This window comes from Cardiocondyla obscurior, linkage group LG01 (genome assembly GCF_019399895.1).
Source record: "Cardiocondyla obscurior isolate alpha-2009 linkage group LG01, Cobs3.1, whole genome shotgun sequence".
In the NCBI taxonomy this organism is placed as follows: domain Eukaryota; kingdom Metazoa; phylum Arthropoda; class Insecta; order Hymenoptera; family Formicidae; genus Cardiocondyla; species Cardiocondyla obscurior.
Genome location: NC_091864.1, coordinates 2,226,647 through 2,239,608, shown reverse-complemented (window position 1 = coordinate 2,239,608; position 12,962 = coordinate 2,226,647). Strand labels below are relative to the sequence as shown.

The following is a 12,962-nucleotide window of genomic DNA, read 5'->3' as shown; positions in this document are numbered from 1 at the left end:
GTAGACTTCAAATAGATGTTTTATACGACAATATCGGGGGTCTATCGTTTGTACGATTATTTTCTCTTTGGTCCCGGGCTTCGTCCGCGATGGCGATGTCGCGGATGCCGCCTCGTAGATCATTCTCCGATTATTTTATACGATAAGTCTTCGACTCGGTACAGACTCGTTTCGAGTATAGGTAGACCCTCTATATTCCGCGATACGGCGTAATACAAACGTACACAGGATTATTAACGATATAATTAAAATTATAAATACAACGCGACATATCGAAATCCAGTTCTCCAGTAATTGAAACTGCGGGGAACTAATCTATGTATCTTCAATTCGCGTAAGACGTCACGGTCAGTTTGGCCGCATCGTCATGCGTTTCACCGTTCGACCATGTGTAATAAAAGTGATTTATGAGATTAAACTCCGTCGAAATGTAGTAATCGAGAGAGAGAGAGAGAGAGAGAGAAAAGTTTGCTGTTCTATATCCCTGTCTGTTGTAAATTTATCCGAGAGATGATAATGCGAAAGAGAAAGAGAGTGATAAGATAGAAAACTTAGAAGCAGTCCGACCTGACAATATCAAATGTGAGGTTACGCGCCATAAAGAGAGAGAGAGAGAGAGAGAAAAGTTATGAGATCTTTGGGATGCAAAATGTGGTCCATGGTGACGATATTTAAGAACAGAGTGAGGAAAAAGATATATGGTTGCAATTAATATATATATAAATATATACATAGTCATTAATCTTAAGAGCCAGCGAGAATAATGGCTTGTGGAAATGGGATTGATACAAAGTTATGACATTAAGAGAGGTCTCTCGATATTGGTCGCTTATGCTTGATATTTATATTTTTGAAAACTAGATATTATTAGTGAGCTGATAAAAAAAAAAGACTTGAATACGACATTAGGCGCGGACAAAACAGAATGGACCGAGACGAAAAAAGAGGAACAGGAATGCGTATACATATATACACAACTGAACGCTGCGGTACGACGTAAATTTGTACACCACAATTGAATCGCGCTTACTAATAATAAACGATTATTGTTACGTAATAATTATCGATTTTTATTGTCGCAAAATATTCGACGTCAAAGTGAATATATATCAGTTTTAAAACTTCTATCCGTGTCTCTGTAAATATTATGTTTTTATATACTCGTAAAACGAGAAATGTATGCCTACTTACTCGACGATATGTATATTTATTCAGTACGTCATGTAAGATTTGGGTTATAGTTAGTATCTTCGCAGCGAATGTCATTAATAAAATTTAATAACCCATTTGTAATAGACTTATTCTTCCGCGAATGGGTATATGCAAAGGTGAACCTTCGTCAAAATCACACCTTAATCGCGTATTCTTTGGGAGATTAAAACGTTTCTTTAGACAAGAACTTCAATTTGTAATATAAAATGTTTTAAAATGGAAATTATGTTCCTAAATAATAATTAAATTTTCTTACCTTTGTCTTCGATGCCTAAAATGCACCAGAATTCTTTAATGTTTCATGTTCGACAACTTGTTCTACGTTTTGCTGAAAAGTAAATGATTGCATTGTAAAATTTTATAAAAATTACGTTTAAAGTTTCTAAAGCACTTTGTAGGGACCTCAAGAAAAATGTTAAAGAGAATAAGTTAAATGACACTGACTTATACGCTTTTTCTCTTGTTATATATTTTATACACAGCAGCGAATTTGTCATTTGTTATTTTTCCTTGTGTATATGTAATATATTACAGTTCAACAGAAGTCGTGTGCGTGTGTCATGTATGCGAGAGATATATAGATATAAATATTCTTCGAACATTATCTCTCTGTGTGTGTGATTAAAGGACACTTCTTTTTTTACAGGGCACTTGCATGTTTCTTTAAAAAAAATTTTTCGAATAAAAAATCTACAATGTATATACACTTGTTGGGCTTCAATAGAAGTCTAACTATAAAAGTATAAAACATAATTGCATTATTCTCTGTTTGCTAACTCGTCGACGCAACGATCACGAATTCTCGAGATCGGATCTACATTAATGATAATAAATAATGGCTTTTAAATACTGATGTACAAATTGTTTGTGACTTACATCATATAATTAAACTATATGGCAGTGGTCTTGCTATTTACGCATAAAATGTCACCGTCTGAACACATTACCGGTACTTGCGTACGACAAAATTGTTCGTGCCATCGGCTACCGCGACGAAACCGGTGCGTATGGTCTCTTTTCTCTCCTTTTCGTTTTTTCCTATGTTCACCGTTACGACAATTAGATTAATGAAACGGTCTACGGTTTAGCATCTTTTGGCTTTATTAAGTCTTAAATAACTCGACGCCTGCGAATATATGGCACATTAATCCCGGTGCGATTGTTGAACCCAACGTGGCTCCTCGAGCAATCTTTGGAACTAAAAGCGCTGAACGCAGAGGTAATTGTCATTTCTCTTTACATCTCGCTATCATTGAACCGGGCAAGAACTCAGGTGAATGTTGTGCAATTCGGCCATGTCCGTCCAGTCTCGCCTTTCCCCTCTTATCATGACATTCCTGATACACCCGTTGAAGTGATCTCGTGTTAATAGCGAGCCTTTCTGAGCGGTTGCTAGAAATAAAAAAACCATATATTAATTTTATTTGTCATATAAATTTATATGTGCAATTGTAATTTACTAAAATTAAATAATGAGTATTTACCTGGTATACCACCTATATACAACGGGCCGGAGAAAATAGAGCTATTCAAATGATAATTGACGTTTGAAGGCAAGCCGTATTTTTGATCCAACTCGTCCACTTTAAGCGCCAGTTCCTCGTCATTATATACCGCCTGGATTCTGTGCCATTGATTGTCGCAGATTGCGTAGTGACTGGCGAATCCCTGCTCTACATATAATGGATTGTTGTCGCCTAGATCGCCTGACATAATCACTTTACCACTGTTGAGTTCTAGTGATAGAGAAGGTGAACCACTAGGTGCAGTGATTGACAATAATACGCCCGATACTTCCGACGTTCTAAACTCTAATTGCAGTTCGAGCACGCCGTCCACTTCGAAATTATTTCCTAAAAGAATATAAAATACTCTTAAAAATTTTTTAAACTAAATAAAAAAAAAAAATATCTACTCAGTTTTATCCTGCTTTTATTTTTTAAATATTTTGTTAATAATGATTCTGTGACTTACGATAAACAGCATAAGCTTCGCCCTGGAAATACGCTCCGCTCTCGACGCTCGGGAAACATTGGCCAACGTTGAAAGCTCTACTGGTGGACCCCACCATGTCGTACACGGTTCCATTAATTTTCAAACTTTTGATACATCCTTTCAATGTTTCCAATCTAACGACCACTTGTTCCGGGATAGGTGTTCCGCTTTCAGGCAAACCACCGATATACATCATAGACGCCAGGCCTATCTTTTTCGGTATTTTAAGAAAACGCGGTGTTTGACTATCCACTAATAAAGTAAGCTTCCTTTCCTCGTGAGTGATAACTACGTGATGCCAATTGCCATCGTTAAACGGTGTCTTAAATAATATTTCCTTCTTCTGTTTGCTTCTCACGACCAGAAGAAGCTGCCCATCTCGAATAAGCACCATCAAATAGTGCTTCAATCGGAGACCCTGTAAATATGCATCAAGACATATATAATTAACTAATGTTCGAATGTGATAACGCGCGCGCGTAGTGCGCGCACATATCCTTCTAATTAATTTAAAAGATTAAAAATAATGATTATATCGTTGGCTTTCTTACCGGAGTTATAAACAGCAGTCCATTGGGATAGTACGTTCTAAAATCGAATTCTATTGTATATTTCTTGTCCCAGAATTTTTTAAAATTGAGGTAGAGCTGTGTATGACTGTGTGGCTTATCGCCGAATTTTAAAGCACCCATTTCCAACGAGTAGTAAGGCACTTTCTGACATCCTTCGGGCTGAGTGGACATCCCTCGAGACAATGACGCCGATGGTGTGTAATTTGGTGTGTCTTTCTTCATATTTGGCCCGGGACGACCGATTAAAGCATGATCAAAATTAACTGCATCGTCGAATCGAAGATTTCTAAAAAGAAAAAAAAAAAAATTATGTCGTGCAAAAAATAAACTATATTTTATTTTTCATATTTCTTTCTGACTTACATATCATTGAAAATCACATCCTGGATAGCACCGTACAGTGGCGTGTTAATTGCAACCATTTTAGTATTATTAATGAGAGCCGGTAACCCACCAAAGAAAAGTCCTCCCGAATCCGGAGCCTTGATCGCAATACCACTACGTAATTTTCCTGACGTTTGATACGCATCATCGATTCTCAACTCTACTTCTTTTCTTTTTTTAATGACGGTAACTGAATGATATCTTCCGTCATTGAAAGTGTTATTCGATTGAAGAACTAGCTCACCGTGACCAGCGTTTAAGCGTACTTGCACTTGTCCATTAAAAACGCATACAGAATAATAACTGCTTTTCTGAAAAAATAAATTTAATAAATTAATTTTTTATATTCGGTTTGAACAACAATAGAAGTAAAACAATATTAAATAGTAATAGTAATAGTTTTACGTTTGCTGTTTTCTTGAAATTGTCGTTTATTCTGTCTTCATGACCCTCAAATGTAGAGAGAAGAAGCATAGCTGCATCTTGCGTGGTTCTGAAGGAGAAGCTTAAAACAGATTGTATTTTTCGCAGAGTAAATGAGGAATGCTCGAGATATCCGTCTCCATAAAATCCAACTACCTTCAATGGCTGCAATAATAGATAAATTTGTACATAAGAACATAAAAAATATAACAATTACATAAAAAAAAAATTTTTTATGGTAAATTTATTATTTTAAATATATCGTAAGCTGAGATTTACCTTATTGCCGCAACTAGGTTCCACTCCGTAATATTGTTCAGCCATTGGGTCGTAACCCTCCTGCACTATGATATTGGACATGCAGCCAAGGAACGACACCTGCGAAGGTAATAACAGTTTTTCGGCTCGGAAACTCGGCGGTAATCCACCGATATAATACTTGGCTTGTGCCAAATCTGGAATATCTTCCTTTTTAGGCTGTGGTGTGGGAACGTAGAGTCGTTTGTCATTATCACCGTCGATACTAAGCCTGCATTTCTCAATATTCTTGCGTACTTGGTACTGACGAGAGGCGTCTACTTTTGTCCAGTTGCCTGTGTTATATTTGTACATCGAAGACATCTTAAAATTAATATTCCCGCCATAGTTGACATGAAAAATTACTCTGCCTTCCCGCAGGAAAATCATGATGTACTGATTCTGTCATAATAAAACATACAATAAAAATAAAATTAACTTGTATAATTTTAACTAAGCAAGTGATGTATTTTTATAAATGAATTCGTACTTCTTTATTAATGGCCAGAAATAGCAGGGCATTCTCGTCAAATGTTCGAAAACTAATTGATACTCCAAATATGTACTTATTGTATGGACCAGATGAGACTCTGTTTCTCACGGCATAGCCCTCTCCATTAAAATTATAAGCTACGTCATCTCTGGCATCTTCCACACTGTAACATTATTTCATCGCGTTATTATTTTATTCAGTATATGTATAAATTTTATAAGATTATAATTTAAAATTTTTTACTGCGACTTACCCTTCAACACAAGCTTTACAAGCCATGTCTGGTGCTGTCGTGATAAAATTCCAGAGACCGATATATCTTCCGTCAAGAATCACTTGGTGAACACAACCCGGAAGACCATTACCGGCAATTAGTTCAGTTGGTCGTCTCTGCGATTTAGGAATTCCTCCTATCCACACTCGGTCTGTAGATAGAACGTCAAATCGACCATATTCAGGATTAGTCGTGTTAATTACAGGAAGATATTTTCCAGACGTCGAATACTGTTTGTGCACGTTTAGCTTGCCCGTGTGTCGCATTCTAAAATCAAGAAATATCAATTATTCAAGATTAGTTTCTTTCTCTCAATTAATAATAATTTTAATTACGGAAAAGTGACAACAATAATTTCGATTCGATCTAATAAGGCTTTTTTAAGATAGAAAAATTGCTATTTACCTTTCAGCCTCAATTCGGTACCAAAATCTATCATTGTGAATATCACCGCTTTCAAGAATTTCGGGATGTGTCAGTATGCCTGTGCCACCACCAACGTTCCATAAAAATCGTACTTTTTTATCAACTATCTCTAAAGCGATAAAATCATCCTGGAAAGAAATTAAAGTTTCACTTAAATGTGATACGTTATTAATTTTTATTTTATTTTATAAACAAAATTAATTTAATATTCTAAATATTAAATTATTATATGTGAAATTGTTGTATAACGTACATTAACCCCACTAGGCAAATAAAACAAAGAGCCTTCTTTGCGCGCAGTTGGAAGTGCGAATGTTATTACAATCGACGTCGTTGACGAAGGTTGCAATACCCTCGGTCTATACGAACGGATACATTCTTTACTTTCCTCTGATCGTAGAGAAACGCGAATCTAAAATATAAAAAAAGTGTAAACTTATTTTAATAATCTTACAATATGACAATCTTAAATTATTCATTACTGTATCAAAAATTATCAATTATAATTTATTAAAATATTTTTATATTAAAAAATAATTATTGCTTTACCCCCTCGGCGGTATTTCGAGCTTCTGCAATTTTGTCTTTTAGATTTTGCAATTTGGTGGCTAATGTGTCGTTCCATTTATCGAAAACAGCTTGTCGTTTCAATGCAGCATTCGATAAGCTTATTAACTTCGCGTCCGCTTTTTTAATATTGCTTAACGCTTCTGACACTAAAATACAAAAACATTTCTACAATAATTTATAATTTTACAAAATATTTAACAACGAATCAATGATTAATAAGAATTTAACATTCATCAAGTATATACTCGATAAATCATATTAGTTAAAAAAAGAATTACATTTCTCACTGGCAAGACCAATCTTCGAATCGCCTTCGCGCTTTAATTCGTTCAATTTTGGCTTTAGTCTTTCGTTGATGCCTTGTCTATAATCGTCAATAAGTCGTTGCGTATTTTTTGCTGACTTTGCTACTCTGTCGTTATCTTCCAAGATGTCCAACAGATCTTCATGCACTATTAATAAAATTAATACAATATTAAAATATTATTTATTCGATAACTGCATTTGTTAAAAATTATTAATAATATCTGTAATATAAACATACACTTTTTACTGTTACTCTGTAACTCGCGTAGTTTCACGTTGATCTCATTGTCTTTTATCCCAGTGCTGTTCAATGTATCTTTCAAAACGAGCACAGCTTGCTTTTGATCTTCTAACATCGCATTTGCATTTTTGACTAATTCGCCGTGTTCTTCTGCCGATTTCTCCTGTTGCACTGACTTGTGCAATACTTCTTTAGTATCATCCAATAGCGATTTTTGTTCCAAAGGAAGGAAAACCTTGAAAAAAATATTCACATTGTATTTATAGCCAACTTTTCCTATCTTAAAATTATGCACGTAATTTTAATTCAAAAGCAGCGCGCACAAGGTTTGTTCTATTATATACTGAAAAATAAAAATGTCGATGCTCTACATTCAAAGAAATGCAGACGATCGGTTTTTACCTTCTTATGCACGTCTTGAATAGATTCTTTGGCTTCTAGCGCGGTTATTTTTGCCGCGTGTAGGCCATCTACGATGTTCTTATAGGCTTGGCTTGCCTTCAGGGGACTAGCTGCAATATCTCGTGTTTCAACGAACAAACTGTACCGCAAAAATGTTGGCACATTATCGAATTATTAAGATAAGATTAATCTTTTTGAATTAAACTATTTAGTACGCTAACTAAATGCTCACCTTACATATTGATCGGCGTAACTAGACACATTCTTTGCATGTTGTACTGCCGGCACAACGTACTTCTCGTCGTATTCATAATTTAGTCGATATAGAAGTTCCTCCTTCATGCTCAGTTTTTCCGTCAAATATATTAATTTATCTCGTAAATCTGGGAGATCCTAAGAATATCATGTAAAAATAAATTTTTAGACTTCTTTTTTGTAATTATCATTGTTTCAACGAGCATAAAAATGTCTCTACTTACTTGCATGTTATTTTCCGCGTCAATGAGTAAACCGCGAGATTCGTCGACGAAGTTTTTCCCCTCGGTAATACTTTCGTTTGTTCCATCACGTAGTGTCTCAATACGAGCACATTGATCCTTGGCTTCGATGTACGTTTCATTGATACGATTGTACAAATTATCGTAACTGAAGAGCGTTTCCATGGTGTTTTCTATGATCGTCCTCACATCATTCAATTTTATTTTGAAATCTTTAGCGTCATTCTGAGCGATCGTCAAAGGCTCAGTCGCATCGTAAAGAGAATTTAGCCACGCAACATATTTGGTAACATCGCTAATATAAATCAAAGAATATTATTTATTAATAATTTATTTCAACAATCAACTTTTCTTTTTCTCTTTTTGCATCAAATTTGCAGAAAATTATTTAATACATTAAAACAAATACCTACTCAAGAAATGTTTCCACCTCTGTGGTTCTTCTGGCTATATCGACGGATTTCAAATAATTCAAGATTGTCTTAGCAGTTTTTAAGGCCTTTTTAATTTCTATTTTTCTGTTGTCGTTACTATACTGATGAAGTTGCGAAATCGTATCTAAAATCCGAGATAAAAGATTACTTTACAAGTACACACACCACTGTGCAATGGTATAAATAATAATTAAGATAATTTTAAGACAAATTAAATTGAACGTACTGTTTATATTTTTTCTTAAATTGTCGAGCATAATTTTCCCCGTAAAAACATTATTTTTCAAGTCGCCACTCTTGGTCTTCAACGTATCAGCATGTTTTACATTCTTATTTAACTGCAAATTAAAATAAAAAATTAATATTCTTTAAATAAAAATATACTATTATTATAATAATATTAAAACAACGTACACTTCTTAACATAGTTTCAACATTTTCCGCAAGCTTCTTGTAATCATGCCAGGGTACGTTTTTCATTCTTTGCTGCAGTTGAGTTCGCAGCTCCAATTCATCGAGATACGAAGTGACGTTGGAATCTATATATGATAGTTCTACCCAAGGGGGTGGAACGTATCCATCTGCTATATTGCTCGTTCCCTCGGCCATCTCCTCGGACAGCATTGCGATAGTATCGAGTAGAATTCCCGTACAATTGTCATTGCAAGCTACACATTTTGCATAATGGAATGTAAGCAATGAGTCGGTATGGTCACACAATACAAGAATTTGAATAACAAATTTTAAGTTTCAGAATGTTTGTCCACACAGACGTATTAATTTTAAGATAAAATTATTCGGATTGCGAATAAACTTACAAGTGCAAACATTGTTTATATAAACGTGTCGATACGCCGTGCACTGAGAGCAATCCCTGCCCGTAGAACCGTGTCTACATTTGCACTGTCCTGTCTCGCCGTCGCAGACGTCGCTCAAACTTCCTGCTAAGTTGCAATTGCACGGAACGCACTTGCCGCCCGGAAGGCCTGGAGAGCCGTAATAGCTGTAGGCGCAACGTTCGCACTTTCTACCGATGTAACCTGCGGCAAACCAGAGGTAAATGCACGGGAAAAATTAAAAATATAAAACAAATAACAGTATATAACTTTCTACATATTTTAACGAATTGTTTTAAGTTTTTTAATATTTATAACATTCTTATATTTAGAGATTTATTTTAAATTCTTGTTTATGTACCTGGTTTGCAGTGACAAATGGGTTCGTTGTCCGCACGAACCACGCAAGTATTCGAAAATCTTTTGTCGACTTGCGGACATGGGCATGATTTGCAGCCTCCAAACTCCGGATGACCGTAAAAACTGTCGGCGCAGACGTTGCAATGTACACCAACCGTATTCTCTTTGCAGTTCTAAACCGTGTTAGAAATTTTATTATTGTTATTAAATTAATAATTATTCTAGTATTTTATATGTATCATAGATGTATATTACTTTTTTTTCAAAGTAATTTTTAAATAACTTCTAAAATTTATCTGTATAAATAGTGAATAGAGATAATCGGCAAAAAAAAGATGCAAATCCATAAATGTCATGCAGATTCGAAGGCCATCTCAGTAAGAAAATCATCTCGTAACAACTTTAACTCATATCCTTATACACTTGTCTCTCAGCATACTTCCTGTCGCACTATCATCTTCGCGAATAGTGTACACCCATAGTAAAATGTTAGAGTAATGCTTACCAAGCAGTATCCCGTCTCTCGGTCGCACACTTCGGATCTCCCGTTGCACTGGCATCGTCTGGCTTGTCCGACAAGATCGATCACGATGGTAGACGTGGCTGTGGTGTTCTTGTACCACCTGTAAAAACCGATGCTGGGATCCTGGCAAGACGTGCCGTTGTATTCCGGCGGGCACTGGCAGATCTCCACTCCGGTCGCAAGCGGTGGCGAATGCGTAGGTATCAGAACAGCGGCGTCGAGAGAAGCTTCCAGCAATCTGAACGAGACATTTAAATTAATCTATTCACAAAATTATTTTTTTAATTAAGAATTTATGAATATAATACCAATTTCTAAATTTTCTTGAAAAACGAGGAACAAAAATTAAGCAAGAAAGAAAAAAGCATTAAAGGATAAATTATAAGAATGCATTTTATTTTTTATAATGTATCGTTTTCATTACTTACGTAGTTCTCGTAAATTCGGCGTTATCCGAAGCTTTCACGAGAATGTATTGCAGATTTTGTAACGCGACCATTAGAACCTCCCTGGAGACTTTATAATCAGGTCTGTTTTGCAGCTGCCATAGCGATTCGTGGAACCTAAGATAACAGACAACGTGTTAGCCGCATAATGTGGAAACGAATTGAACATTCTCGATAAATCTTTAGAAAAATTTTATAATATACAAATTTAATTAAATAAATTATTCAATAAATTCTAAATATAATAAATTATACTCTTTTAATTCTTTTACCTGACTTCATAACGATTGTCGTTCACTGGCAGATGCAGATAATACTCCAAGACGATTTTATTGTTGCCTTGCAACTGCACCACGGGATATCGAAGATTCGATCTTAGCGGTATCCCACCTTCCGTCGACGTTTTAAAGCGTAGAAACCCTCCGTAAGAGACGATCTTAAAAGATTTAATGAAAGTCTAATATTTAATGCAGTTCAAATAAATTGCTCAACATTTTTATTAAAAAACGAGATAAATTTTAATCGTTTTTCAATTAATTTATATTTCTAACGTGGAGTATACAAAAGATCTTTGAAAAAATTACCTTATCGCCCAGGAAAGAATCCGGTAATCTCCAGTATAAAGGATAACTGTAGTAAAGATTTGTGGGCAACGTGACGTCGCCATCCGAACCAGAGATTACGGTGAGACCATTTGTCACGTTCAATCCGCCGTTCACCGCTGGCAATATATTTATGGAGCCAAAGTTCGTTACCTGCTTAATCGTATAACAATCAGACGATACGGTGCATAAAATATTCAATAAAATTCGTTCGTCAAAATTCAACATGCGAAATTGATCTTACTATTATGTCATTAACGGTGTCGTTGATATAAAGAACGCGAGGCCGAGTCAATCTGCGTTGGCCCCAACTTAATCCAGCCTGCTGGCACAGAGTGCTTCTTCCAAAGCAAAAGCACTCGGTGCATCCTTTAACATTGTGCGACGCGAGACCGAACGTGCCTTCCTTGCACTGGTTGCACTGCCTCCCGATTACCAGTTCCTTGAAAATAATTTCTCAGTTAATTACCATCTAAGCGTACGTGTGCGAGGATTTTTTACTGAGTGGTGCAAATTGATTTTAAACCGAATTACCTTGCACGGGCACTGTCCCTTGTCGTCGCACTCGCAGATGCCGTCCCGGCAGTGCGTCGTCCCGGCCAAGCTGCATCCGCAAGGACGGCATCTCGGGTAGCCGTAGTAGCCTCTGGCGCATCTCTCACACCTGAGTCCGTCGTAGCCGAGTCGGCAAGGGCACTGACCCTGCTGGTCGCACTGGGACCGCGTGGCGCCTAGGGTGCAGGCACACGGCTTGCAGCCGACGCCTGGCACCAGGTCCCACGCACCCGGTCTACACCGATCGCAGTGTTCGCCGTAGGTCAGCCGGGGACACACGCAGCGACCGGTGTCAGGGTCACACACGTGGCCGGGTCTCACACACGAGTCGCAAACTGCAAAGAAATCGTAGAGTCTCACCGTGGGTTCTGTCGTGACTTTACGAGGATAGAAAAAGAGAACACGAGCGACGCTCGCTGGGACTACAATTGCTTCTCTTATAAACTTTAAATTGAGAATTCTGGGCGTTTACTTATCAGATACGAAAGAGAGAACAACTTCGTCGCGTGTTAAATCTCAGGGTAGCGAGAGCGAAGTTCACGTTGCGAATTTTTACTCTATTCGTTGTTCTGTTTAAGATAGATGTATCGTTTGCAAAGTTTATAGTATGATAAAAAAAAAAAAGGAAGAAAATAAAAAAGAATTACAAGAGACGTTGATTAAATTGTCGACTGTTTTGATTAAGAAATGTCATGTTTGTTAGGTCGCGAATGGACCGCGAAGAAAGGATCGACTCACGCTGACAGCCGTTCGAAGAAAACCCATAGTATCCGGACAAACAACTGTCGCAGCGTGCACCACCCACACCCGGCTTGCAGTGACATTCTCCTGTGTCGCTGTGGCAGGACACGTTGTAGGATCCCATAGTGTCGCAGCTGCAAGGAGCGCAGCCTGATCCAGATGCCAATCCCCAGTAACCGCTCTACACATAAATTAATCAATGTTAATTTAGAGCTTTAATCAGCAGAATAATAAATAATAAATAAAATAAAAAAAAAATTTAAGACGTTACTTGTCAATGTTATTGCGTGCGATTAAAAAAAAAAGCTTAAGGAATAAAAAAATATCCGAACTGTTAGATTATTATTTAAGCTCGATCGAACACGAGTTTTAT

The 12,962-nt window shown here is 36.7% G+C and overlaps 1 protein-coding gene across 3 annotated transcripts in view; it reads right to left on the bottom strand.

Moving 5' to 3' along the window:
* Nucleotides 1-1,620: 1,620 nt before the first annotated feature.
* Nucleotides 1,621-12,962, bottom strand: part of Wb (wing blister) — a 102,574-nt gene continuing 91,232 nt past the window's right edge. Inside the window, exons 15-43 of one of the 3 annotated variants that reach the window (XM_070658580.1) lie at nucleotides 12,587-12,770; nucleotides 11,828-12,183; nucleotides 11,538-11,735; nucleotides 11,276-11,446; nucleotides 10,964-11,127; nucleotides 10,674-10,808; nucleotides 10,228-10,483; nucleotides 9,724-9,895; nucleotides 9,345-9,566; nucleotides 8,941-9,194; nucleotides 8,753-8,864; nucleotides 8,506-8,650; nucleotides 8,075-8,387; nucleotides 7,828-7,988; nucleotides 7,596-7,734; nucleotides 7,191-7,428; nucleotides 6,925-7,098; nucleotides 6,626-6,792; nucleotides 6,330-6,488; nucleotides 6,056-6,204; nucleotides 5,630-5,917; nucleotides 5,374-5,539; nucleotides 4,866-5,285; nucleotides 4,569-4,751; nucleotides 4,143-4,474; nucleotides 3,759-4,065; nucleotides 3,187-3,625; nucleotides 2,697-3,065; nucleotides 1,621-2,604 (exon numbers count right to left, since the gene is read on the bottom strand). In XM_070658580.1, coding sequence (XP_070514681.1) covers nucleotides 2,462-2,604; nucleotides 2,697-3,065; nucleotides 3,187-3,625; nucleotides 3,759-4,065; nucleotides 4,143-4,474; nucleotides 4,569-4,751; nucleotides 4,866-5,285; nucleotides 5,374-5,539; nucleotides 5,630-5,917; nucleotides 6,056-6,204; nucleotides 6,330-6,488; nucleotides 6,626-6,792; nucleotides 6,925-7,098; nucleotides 7,191-7,428; nucleotides 7,596-7,734; nucleotides 7,828-7,988; nucleotides 8,075-8,387; nucleotides 8,506-8,650; nucleotides 8,753-8,864; nucleotides 8,941-9,194; nucleotides 9,345-9,566; nucleotides 9,724-9,895; nucleotides 10,228-10,483; nucleotides 10,674-10,808; nucleotides 10,964-11,127; nucleotides 11,276-11,446; nucleotides 11,538-11,735; nucleotides 11,828-12,183; nucleotides 12,587-12,770 — 6,516 coding nt within the window. In that variant the 3' untranslated portion in view covers nucleotides 1,621-2,461. Of the gene's footprint in view, nucleotides 2,605-2,696; nucleotides 3,066-3,186; nucleotides 3,626-3,758; nucleotides 4,066-4,142; nucleotides 4,475-4,568; nucleotides 4,752-4,865; nucleotides 5,286-5,373; nucleotides 5,540-5,629; nucleotides 5,918-6,055; nucleotides 6,205-6,329; nucleotides 6,489-6,625; nucleotides 6,793-6,924; nucleotides 7,099-7,190; nucleotides 7,429-7,595; nucleotides 7,735-7,827; nucleotides 7,989-8,074; nucleotides 8,388-8,505; nucleotides 8,651-8,752; nucleotides 8,865-8,940; nucleotides 9,195-9,344; nucleotides 9,567-9,723; nucleotides 9,896-10,227; nucleotides 10,484-10,673; nucleotides 10,809-10,963; nucleotides 11,128-11,275; nucleotides 11,450-11,537; nucleotides 11,736-11,827; nucleotides 12,184-12,586; nucleotides 12,771-12,962 lie in introns of all 3 variants that reach the window. The other 2 variants (XM_070658752.1, XM_070658663.1) reach the window with 2 other exon arrangements.